Source organism: Manis javanica, chromosome 4 (assembly GCF_040802235.1).
Source record: "Manis javanica isolate MJ-LG chromosome 4, MJ_LKY, whole genome shotgun sequence".
NCBI lineage: Eukaryota > Metazoa > Chordata > Mammalia > Pholidota > Manidae > Manis > Manis javanica.
Window position 1 is genome coordinate 94,597,561 of NC_133159.1, and position 12,342 is coordinate 94,609,902.

Below are 12,342 nucleotides of genomic sequence, written 5' to 3' on the forward strand. Positions count from 1 at the left end.
TGAATTCATTTATTTGTTCAGTAAATAGTGTTTATTATATGCCAGGCACTGTTTTAAGCACTTAAGACATAAATAAAATCCTTACCCTACTAGAACTAATTTATATTCCAGTGTAAGAAAGCATTTGTACATCAGATAAATGTCATGTAGTTTCAAGTATGTTTCAGAAAAGTTAAGCAAGGTGAAGAGACAGAAAATAACTAAAGAGAAAGGTATTTTAGATAAGGCAACAAGGAGAGAGTGATTAGAAAAGCATAATGAAGTGTATGAGTTTGCATAAGATCTTGGACACACAAGTTTAGACAAGGAATAAATTAAAATAGCCAAGATCACAAAGAGTTTAGAAAATTTGAGAAATATAAAAAAGATAAAAAAACATAAAACACTAAAAACAGCATTTTAAAAAAAAGTGACTATAGCCAAGAAGCAAAGTGGAGAATGACTGATTATTGATTACCTTTCTTATGCATACCCTGATATAGGTTAGTAATACTGTACGATTTTCATGTTAATGTTTACATGTTACAATATGCTAGTCTCTGACACAAAATTAAGTAAGTTAAATGGTGTCACTGACATGTAATTCAAAAGCTAATTAAAAAAACATTAACAGTATAGAACCTTGGGAATTTTGTTGGGTATAATGAGATGTCAACAAACAAATAATGATCCCTTTAGCAAGAACAGTTGTCTATATCTTCGTACCTATCATTTTACTTTACTTACAAATACCCTTGTTTAAAATATTCAGATTTTCACTACCATTTACCTCAATGTTATTATTTAGATCCGCATAAACTTGCCTAGTTTCCTCCCGTTCATATTCATCTGTTAGTACAAAATATTTCAAAATTAAATTTTAAAACATAAATTATGATGTCAACAAAAGAATACTCGAAATACCTCAGGAAAACATCAAAATATTTAAAATGCTGTGTTGATACATCCTTTCAGTCTTTTAAAGTAGCATCAAAAGCAGTTTCATAAATAAGGCATGGTTGTACGTCATGGCATCAACCTCAAAAGCTTGGTGCTATTCAATTATCTCTAATTTCCTTTTATACAATTACCATCAATGAATTTATTCAAACTCTGTAATATACAGTTTTAGCCTTCACAATGGGAAGGGACTTATAATTATTCTATAAAGTATTTTTTCCTTTATTTATGATTCATGGGATACACATGAATGGTAAAACTCACTCTTTTCATCTCTTGCTCTATCTCTAAGGAGGCAGAAAGGAAGATAAACCTTAAGAAAGGAAGAGTAGGATAAGAAAAGGTATGACCCCAAAGAGAAGAGAAATCCTCTTTGAATCCTCTATGATCTTTTTTTTTTTATAGAGTTTTATACCTGAACAATGATTCCCTCTAGCTATATACACAAGCCTTCAATAAAGTCAGTAAAACAGTGTTGGTAGGTAGCACTGTGGGGAATTAAGGTACAAGGCAGTATAAAAAAGTGTGATTGTCCCTTCACCATTCCCCCCAAATGATGCCAACATCATAGAAACCATGTTAAACTAAGGAGGGTATTACTCTCAGACTCTCAGTAACAAGCTGCAAATAAGAAAATAGCAGCTATGATAGACTCAGACTCAAATGTCAATTAAGAGCCAAATAACTAAAAAGAGGGTACATGACTGACTTTAGAAGAATACAAGTATCCTAAATCCCTCAAAAATACCGAAGAAAGCTCTAGACATATCACAGCACATGGAACAAGAGCTGAACTTTTATTTGAATATTAAAGAGCTGGGAAACTTAAATAGAAGCAGAACACATCAGTGTTTCAACAGAAAGACAGTTCATACTTCTCACTCCATCCATTCACTGTCTCATATTCACTTTTGTTGCAATTAGCAACAAAAGTTCTTTATTCCTCAGAAACTATTTGTGCCAAAGAATCGCATTCCATCACCAAAAATCTGCAATCTTCCCATTAGCACTACCACCAGAACTCCAAAATACCTTCCAGCCATTCTTCCAACAGGCAAGTACTGGAAATCAAATAAATAAAACTACAGAAAAGAAAATAAGCTTGTACAAGCTGCTACAGATGACACAGAGAAGGTACTCTAGTAGCAGAGTGTTCTAATGTGATGATATAATATTGTTAAAATATAAGCCTATCTTTTGGGGGCTTTTTCTTCATATTTATCTATCCATCAATCCATCTATTTCCCCACCCCACCCCATCTTTTTTTCTTTTCCCTCCTTTCCCCCTCTCTCTGTGTCTTTTTCTCTTCTCTACTACTCTCTCTGTTTCTCTCTCTCTCTCTCTCTCTCTCTCTCTCTCTCTCTCTCTCTCTCTCACACACACACACACACACACACACACACAAACACACACACTTTGCCCCAGTTTGGGCAACTAGATCTTGCAGAATTCATTGCTTTAAAGAGAAGATGATTCAACCCAAAGAAAAGAAAAAGTCTGAGTTTCAAAAAGCCCAGTGTTGAGGCTAAGTGAATTATTCAAGGCATAAATAATAGATTTTAAAAACATGTAAGTCAGAACAAAGCTTCCCATCCTCTAGATCTAAGAAATATTTACTAGTTTGTGTGACAGAGGCTTTTAAAAGGGGAAGCTGAGAGAGCTTATTAAACTCCAACAAATACTTAAAAAGGGGTTCTATAGCCCTCTACAATCACCAGGCCAAGCCTCTGGATTGGGGCCTAAAGAAATCCCATATAGTTTGGACAAACTGAGAGCAGAAGAACTATGCTTTTTTATTTTCTTCAGTAGGGCTCCAGGAAGATGACAAAACCTGAGAAGAAATGGCTGTGAACTGTATCTAGATAGATGCGGCCTTAAATAGCTTCAGTTTGCCCCAACACCTTGTGCAACCTAAGCACGATGGGATAAAGCACAGAGAACCAGCAGACCTGAATAGGCCCTGAGGACAGGTATGAGGGACAACTCAGCACCAACTCATGTTGACCAATAATTTAAAACCAGTTGAAATGATGACAGTCTCAGTGGATAGATGATTGAGAAACAAATACCCTTCTCAACCACATGGTACTATATGGGTATCCCTAATTTAGATACAACTCCAAGAAAATGGGAAAAAATTCCAAAATTTACTGAGATTAACTTACTTCCATGCCAACAGAATCAAAGCTTTAAGATATTAAAAAACTAAGGTTATTTTAATATTTGAAGATGTTAAAACCTTATGCACGCTTGAATTTGTTGACTAGAATTATTCAGTCATATATTCTGCAAAATTTTTAAGAGTACCAAAAAACCAGGCAGAAGGGGCAGAAAGAAGATGCAGCCATTATAAGCAGAGCTATGCAAGGCAAAAACTTTAGAAACTTCTCAGTTACATGCCACACAATTATATAAATGAAAAAAGGATTCAATCAGTAAACCAAGGGAGTTAACAGGAGCAAAGACAGCTTAATACTTACTTTATTTAGTCTGGATTAATTCTGGCCTTTTTCAATGATAAGGATAATTTAGACTGGATAATTCTTACCTTTTTCATATGGTAAGAAAACCTATATGAGCTCTATGAAAAAACACTATCAAACAAAGGAAGAGAACAACAAGAAAAGTATTCACAGGAACAACTTATCTTTGAAAATGAACTCCAGAGAATTCAGATGAAAACTTCAGAAAACTATTTGGTATTCTCAACAGAATCAAGAAAATATGGTCAATGAAAGAGGAAAATACAGTAATAAAGAACAGACCAAACAAATGCAAGAAATGGGATGAATTAAATAGAAAAATAAATGAGGAGGAAAGGGGCAATGGTTTAGATAATGAGAGACTGCAAGGGAACTACAGGTTAGAGGCATGACAGGATGGAGTTGATCCTGAGTTGATCCTCCAAAAGTCAAATTGGAAATACAGGAAAGAAACTTAAATAAAAGGAAGGGAAAAAACAAATATTAAAACAGAGAAAAATAACAGAGGACCAATAAACAAGTAAGTATTTCCCAAACAGAAATCAGATAGAGTGGCCAAAGATATCATAAAGCTTTCTTGGGCCTAAAAAGACTTGTGTTCAGATTGAAATGGAGGTTCTATGAAACCTGTGAATTATGAGATCAAGAAATTACCAAAGTCCTGGCAAGGGGAAAAACATATACACATATATACACAGACTATATATATAGTTACAGACATAGGCATAGATATATGGAACTGTGATTATCCTCATTTCACAGATAAGGAAAATGTAATACAGAAAGATTATATTATTTGCCAGGATCCTAAAGCTAATGGTACATGATTAAAACACAGGTCTGCCAGGTAAAATCCAGTAGGGATAAATGCAAAAACGCTATTTGGATCCAAAAATCTAAATGGACATGCAAAGAGGGAAGTAAAAAAAAAGTTTTTAATTCATATTGAATTCATGAAACCTATAATACAATGTGGCTGTCAAATAAGCTGACTTTAGAGTTCATTAACAATACCTACAATTAGACAAGAAATAGTCCTTTATACAGTTCAATCTACATATTAGATTACCCCATACAGATCTAGACTCCTACATATAACAAAGATGTTTAACAGATCAACCAAAATAACAAAAGCACTAAAAGAATCTTGAAATGTCTAGGTTTAAGACAAGATTCAAAAGTGACAAGTAGCGATCTTTAGATATCTAAAGAGATAAAGAGATAGCACATAAAAAACTGGCTTAGGCTTTTTCTGTATGCCCTAAGGAGAAGTTACAATAAGAAGAAAGAAACTACATAGAGATTTCACTTCAATGTAGAAATAAGAGTTATCCTTAAATGACAATCTTGAGGTTAGTGAGTTTCCATCACTGACTATATTCAAATATATGAAAGACTACCATCTAGTTAGACATGCTATACAGGAAATTAAAGCAAAAGGAATTTAAGTAGACTATAAAAGCTTTATAGTCCCTTCCAACACTATGTAACTTAAGGGAAAAGGCTGCAAAAACAGTTAATGCAGTACTTTGAATGGCAAACTGAAGAATTTTGTGATTCTGTGTTCAAAGACAGCCATTCAAAGACTTTTTAAGGTACATCTAAGAACAGATTTGTTCTTTATTCACTCATTTATTGCCTACTATCTTCAAAGACACTGTGCAAAATGTTAAATATATGAAGTCAAATAAGACATGATCCACTGCCCTCAAACTTACAGTGAGATGTCTAGCATATTGTAAGCACTCAATAAATATTCGTTGAAGGAATTCATGATTACACGTTAAAGAACTATGTGAAAGAAAAGCAGCATCTAAATCATACTAGAAAATTAGGGAATATTTCCCAAGGGAAGTGATATTTATTCTGAGTTTTGAAGGACAAACAGGAGTTAACAAGATGAAGGAAGGAGGATCAGCCAATTAAAAAAAAACAATATATAAAAAAGCTCAGATTCATAATCTGCTTAGGGAAAAACAAGTAGTTCTCCATGAGCTTGCGTATGTGAGGCATGTAGGAAACATTTGACAAGGTGGAGGGAAGTGGCAAACACCATTCTATCATGAAAATTATGGAAAGCCACTCACAGATTTAGACAGTAATGTGATTTGATCTATATTTTGGAAAAGCATCAAGGACTCTGCTGTTAATGGCTAAGTGATTCAGACCACTCTCCCTGCTAAAAGCAATTAAAAATCTGGAGGATTTTTTTAATTATGAAAAGAATCAAATATTTATAAAGATAATGATGAATCGTCAGGCCAAGAATAGGTTGAGGATTATAACTCCAAAAAGCTAAGCCAATTTCCAATGCAAGTCAAGATGGAATTAAACCCACTGCAGGCTTTTGCTTTCATTGATTACAACTAAAAACTCTGAATACATAAAACAACTACTTGAGGACTTTGAAGAGTAAGCAAAAGCAGGTAGATTGGGAAGGAAAGTAAAATCTTGAAGAAGTGAGTCATGTGAAAGTAAGGTTCCTGCTTGTTTAGTTTTTTCCTACCTTCTCTCCTAGCATTAACCAAAGTATAAGGTATCAGCAGATCTGTAACACCATAAACAGCAAAAGAATATCCTGACGTTTTATTCCTCTCTGTCTGGTCCCAAAAGTGGCCCCAATAATAGAGCTACAGCAGCCATAACAGCAAGGGGAGAGATAATCCTGAAACACCTAGATAGGGAAAAGGGGCCCCTATGAGGCTGAGAGTGGAGCAGTAATCCTAGAGAGAGTTGGAGAAGTGGATTCCCTAATTATGTGTTTGAATTGACACAAGTCCCATGGGGAAAAGAGAGAATGTACAAGGACAGACCCAAATCAAATATAGCAAAGGCTTTGAAAACTGAACTCCAATGTAAATCACTATCCAAGTCCCAGAACTAACCTTGAATGGAGTATACATGAAACAGACCCAGAGCAGCATAGCAGAAGCTATGAAGACTGAACTGACATTGGAACCCTAGCACACAAAAAGCAGAAAGAACTTGTTATCTGAACCTGAATTGACTACTTGTTAAAAAGTAAACAAACATTCTCCAGGAGATTTTAACAGGACTCAGAATATCAAAACATAGTATTCAAAATGCTCAGGATATAATCCAAAATTGCTCACCATTCAAAGAACTAGAAAAACTAAGTCAGGCCCCAAGTTCCGCTAAGATAGAAGCTCCTTTATTTGGGACCTTGCCCTATGCATCTCTTCATATTACTGTTAACTTGTATCCTTATGGTATCCTTTATTAGACTGGTAAACCTAAGTGCTTTCCTGAGTCTGTGAGCCACTCTAGCAAATTAATCGAACCTAAGGGTGAGGTCATTGGAACCTCTCATCTGTAGCCAATTGGTTAGAAACACAGGTAACTGCTTGGAGTTTGCGACTAGTATCTGGAGTGGGGTTGTTGGAGAGCAGTCTTGCAGGACAGAGCCCCTTAACCTGGGGAATCTGGCGCCATCTCCAAGCAGACAGCGTCAGAATTGAGTTAAGCTCTCGGACACCCTGCTGATGTTTGAGAATTGTGTGGTGGTGTGTGTGGGAAGACCCCTTCCCACAAACACATACACTGGAATCAGGTCCAGAAACCCAAAAGGAGTTGTACTACTATTGCCATGTGTATATTACTGTTCTGAAGAAAAAGCACAATGTGATATTATTCTAAGTCTTAAGCAAACAAAAAATAATGAAGTACACAGTAAGAAACATGACAAGAGCTAGAATCTACAGAACAGACACAAAAGTAGGCCCCAAGGAATTCCAGATATTGGCATTATTGAACACAAATTTTGATAAATCTTCGTTTATATGTTCATGGAGATAAAAGGCTGAGCTGAAAATTTTCAGTCAGGAACCTCAAACTCCAAAAAGTAACACTACAGATATTTTTAAAACAAGCTAATATTTATAGAAACAGAAAATACAGTAACAGAAATTAAGGCCTCAACTGATTAATTTAAATACAAATTAGAATATAAAGAGCATAAATAAACTGGAAAAGAGGTTAGGAGAAATTCTCCTGAATGGAGCACAATGAAAATAAAGATGAGAAATACACAGAGGGTAAGAAATATCAAAGGTACATCAGAGTGGCCTCATTGTTTATAACTTTCTAAGATTAAACAGGGTCTCATCTAAGAGACTTTACAGTTGATATTTCCTCTGCCCACAATATTCATTCCTGAAACAGCAACATGGCTCACTCCTTCACTTATTTAGGTCTCTAATTGAGTCTTAATTAGAAAAAACTTCCCCAATCACTCTATCCCAAAACATTCTCTCTTTATGCAGTTTCCAATGCAAGTCAAGATGGAATTAAACCCACTGCAGGCTTTTGCTTTCATTGATTACAACTAAAAACTCTGAATACATAAAACAACTACTTGAGGACTTTGACAAGTAAGCAAAAGCAGGTAGATTAGGAAGGAAAGTAAAATCTTGAAGAAGTGAGTCATGTGAAAGTAAGGTTCCTGTTTGTTTAGTTTTTTCCTATCTTCTCTCCTAGCATTAACCAAAGTATAAGGTGCCAGCAGATCTGTAACAGCATAAACAGCAAAAGAATATCCTGACGTTTTATTCCTCTCTCAGTCTGGTCCCCAAAGTGGCCCCAATAATAGAGCTACAGCAGCCATAACAGCAAGGCAAACACATCACCCAAAATATAGTTTATTTCTCTTGTCCACCTTCACAAATGTGCATACTCCTTAAGAGCAGAAACTTTGTTCACTGCTGTTTTTCCTCAGCATCTAGAACATTTCACGACACATAGCAGACACTTTTAAAAATGCTGAATGGTAAATAAAACAGAAAATAAAAATATCAAAAATAAAGACTTTTAAGGCAAGAATCTGGATAGAATTTATACTAATATTAAGGGAAGTATTAAGATTTGTTTTAAAGAAAAAATCTATATGTCACATGAAGGCACACTCTTTAATTAATTTAAGAGATCACCTCAAAAATGTTTAGAAGATTCTTTAAACCTCTCCTAAAATCTGATCTCTGACTTAGCTTAAAACTAAATGGAAGAAACAACTAGCAACTTATCTCTCCAGCCCAGGTTACTCACTGCAACACAGCCAATATACTATCCCTTTACCCCATTTGCATACTTTTCACCACTTTTTATATCTCAACAAAGAAGCTAATCTTGAAAGTTGAATAAACAGAATGTAGTGGAGGAGCTGGTAGTAGTACAGTATGTTCTGAAAAGTACACACAGTTCCAAAAACTACAGGCAAGGACCAAGAATAAAAAACCTATAATAGTGCATATACTGGGAATAATAATACTAATAATAAATAACAGCAAACATTTATTGATGACTTCGCACTGTTCAAGCATTTTGTATTGTTTAATTCTCAAAACAACAATAAGAAACACTTTATTAATTCATAACCAGAAAGTCAGAGAAATAATGTAACTTACTCAAATTCTGCAAGGTCAAGCAGCTAGCAACTGTAAGTTTTGAATACAGGCTGTTTATTCTTAAGCCAAACTTTTAAGCAATAAGCTGTATTAATAAATTAAAATTTTTGGCTGAGAAAAATAGGGGCTCTCCTGAAAAAGCAGGTGGGCAGTATTTTGTAATAGATTCTTAGCAGGAACAAAGTACAGCTAGTGTCAAATTAATAACTGAGAAGGGTAAAATCTATTATTTTTGAAAATCAGATTTTTATGTTTTTCATCAATAAAAACAATTCCTGCCCTATAAACCAAACATACACAAATAAAAACATGTACTTTCATATATATGTCACACAACCTCATTAGAATGTTTTAAAAGAATATTTCCTTAAGAGAAATTTGAGAATTCTATTTTGACTGGAATTAAATATTACATTGCTATTCTTAAGTACTATGCATTTACCACAGCCCTCTACGAGTATTTTCTATTATGAAATATATATATCTCATATTCTTGATTCAATAAGAGGTTTGTCTCAAAATCACACTTTAACTAAAATGAGAACTATACATGCTAAGTATATATCTTTTGAATTATACTATCTTTCAAAAAGCTTTGAGCTTTCAAAGTTCCAACATCTGAGAATCTAGTTCCTACTTACACAATGAAATGGTATGAGGCACATACAACTTCTTCAAATCAAAATTTGTTCCAAAAAGTGAAAAGACAATTTCTTCCCCTGTCTATCATTAAAATAATAAGCAATAATAAATTGATAAAATCACATAAAACAGGAAAGGTATTTACATTTCTTTGTCTTTTCAGCAGATTTGGCACAGGTTTCTTTGAGTAAATTACATAAATGTCTTGTAGAATTATTCCTGAAACAAAGAGAAGAGTTTACCTAAACATAATCTGATCTCAAAGCAAAATCACATATAAAAGTTATGAAACATAGTTGTAATTTTTTTTAATTCTTAAAACATTACAATATCTTGAATGTATCACATACAATTCATAAATTACTCTGTGAAGAAAAATCCCAATAGCACTTTTCAATGAACTAGACCAAATAATTCTAAAATTCATATGGAACCATGAAAGACCCTGAATAGCCAAAGTATTCTGAGAAAGAACAGAGCTGGGGATATCATACTGCTTCAAGCTCTACTACAAAGCTATAATAATCAAAACAGGATGGTACTGGCACAAGAACAGACCCACAGATCAATGGAACAGAGAGCCCAGAAATAAACCCACATATACATGGTCAATTAATTTATGACAGATGAGCCATGAATATACAATGGGAAAAAGACAATCTTTTCAATAAATGGTGTTGGGAAAACTGGACAGCTACATGCAAGAGAATGAAACTGGATTACTATCTAATTCCATATACAAAGTAAACTCAAAATAGATTAAAGACCTAAATATAAGACATGAAACCATAAAACTCCTAGAAGAAAATATAGGCAAAAATCTCTTCAGCTTAAGCATGAGTAATTTTTTTCTGGACACATTTTTCCAAGCAAGGGAAACAAAATCAAAAATAAGCAAGTGGGACTACATCAAACTAATAAGCTTTTGTAAAGCAAAGGACACCATCAACAAAAAACAAAAAGGCAACCTACAGTATGGGAAAATACATTCATAAATAATTTATTCAATAAGGGGTTAACATCCAAAATATACAAAGAATTCATGTGCCTGATTAACAAATTACCTGATTAAAAAATGGGCAGAGGACCTAACTAGACAGTTTCCCAAAGAAAAAATACAATGGCCAACAGGCACATGAAAAGATGCTCCACATCACTAATCATCAGAGAATTGCAAATAAAAACCACAATATCACCTCATACTAGTCAGAATAGCCACTATCCAAAAGACAAGAAATAACAAGTGTTGGCGAGGAGAAAAGGGAACCCTCCTACACTGTTGGTGGGAATGTAAATTTATGCAGCCAAGGTGGAAAACAATATGGAGGTTCTTCAAAACACTAAAAAGAGAAATACCATTCAATCCAGTAATTCCACTTCCAGGAAATTACCTGAAGAAAACAAAATCCCTGATTTGAAAAGACATATGCACCCCTATGTTTATCGCCACACTATTTACAATAGCCAAGATATGGAAGCAACCAAAGTATCCATCAATAGATGAATGGATAAAGAAGACATGGTACACCTACAGAATGGAACATTATTTGGCCATTAAAAAAAGGAACAAATGCTGCCATTTGTGACAATATGAAAGGACCTAGAGGATATTATGCTAAGTGAAATGAGCCAGGTGGAGAAAGACAAATACCACATGATTTCACCTATATGTGGGATCTAAAACCAAAGCAAAACTAAATGAACAAAGCAGCAGTAGACTCATAGACACTGAAAAGTGACTGGTGGTTACCATGGGGGAGGGGTTGGGGTGGGTAGGTAAAGGGGATAAAGAGGCACAAAAATCTCAATCTAAGTTAATCATGGGGATGAAAGTACAGCATGAAGAATATAGCTGATAGTTCTGTAACATCTTTCTGTGTTGACAGATAGTAACTACACTGGGGTGAGGATTTAATAATGTATGTAACTGTTGAGTCACTGTGTTGTACACTTGAAATCAATATTGTGTATCAACTACACTTCAATTTTAAAAAATCAAAAAAATCAAAAAAAAATGTAGAAAACAAAATAAGCAAAAAACAAAACAATAGTTCCTCCAGTATTATCTAAATTATATTAAAACTCTCTCCTGCTCAAAAATGCCAATGAGCCAAAGTGCCCATTCCTCTCAAACTCCTATTAGAGCCTAGACTATGGTTTTGAAATGCCCAAAGTCTATTTCAAGCTCAAAAATACATGAAATAATACTCTAAAAATCTACATCCCCTTAAGAAAGTCATAATCAGTGAACAGGCTGGTCCTAGGCAACTTTACACTAAATTTGTCATCCAATAATCAAGTTACTCTACCTTAAGTGTAACTTTGTTTCCTACCTTTATTTTGACAAAGCTCTTAACTAAATGCTAGGTTCACTCAGATGAAAACTAACAATTCAATATTTAAAGCCAAAACTGACACTCAACTGAAACAAGTCCTTAAAATAGAAGGAAATCACACCCAAAAATTAGGTCACTCCCCTCCACCTCAAAAAATGGCATAAATTTTATACTATACTATGTTGCACTGCAGTACACTATGTAACAAAACTAAATAGTTATGGTATTCACAAAAACTGTATGTTTATTAGTGCAGGAAGCAGAAATTTAAGGAAAGCTCACAAGTTATCAAATACTGGTGTTAGTGCTCCAGTAGATCTGTCTTACACCATACTACAGGAACTCAATCACACTATCCACATAAAAATAACCAGTAAATACCAAACATACAGCAGGCACACACACTGTTAGAACTTTCCTCTTCTCTCTCCCCCACCTGTAATAACCAAACCTCATTTAGGGAGGGAAAAAATTAAGGGTAACATTTAAATTTTATCTAGGAAGTCATAGGTTGTCTTTGA

The 12,342-nt window shown here is 34.3% G+C and overlaps 1 protein-coding gene across 6 annotated transcripts in view; it reads right to left on the reverse strand.

Annotated features, from left to right (window-relative positions):
* SYCP1 (synaptonemal complex protein 1) overlaps positions 1–12,342 on the reverse strand; it is a 126,752-nt gene that overhangs the window by 109,099 nt on the left and 5,311 nt on the right. For all 6 annotated transcript variants that reach the window (XM_017661817.3, XM_073234394.1, XM_073234391.1 and 3 more), the window contains exons 8-9: positions 9,631–9,704; positions 770–828 (exon numbers count right to left, since the gene is read on the reverse strand). In XM_017661817.3, coding sequence (XP_017517306.3) covers positions 770–828; positions 9,631–9,704 — 133 coding nt within the window. The remainder of the gene's footprint in view (positions 1–769; positions 829–9,630; positions 9,705–12,342) is intronic.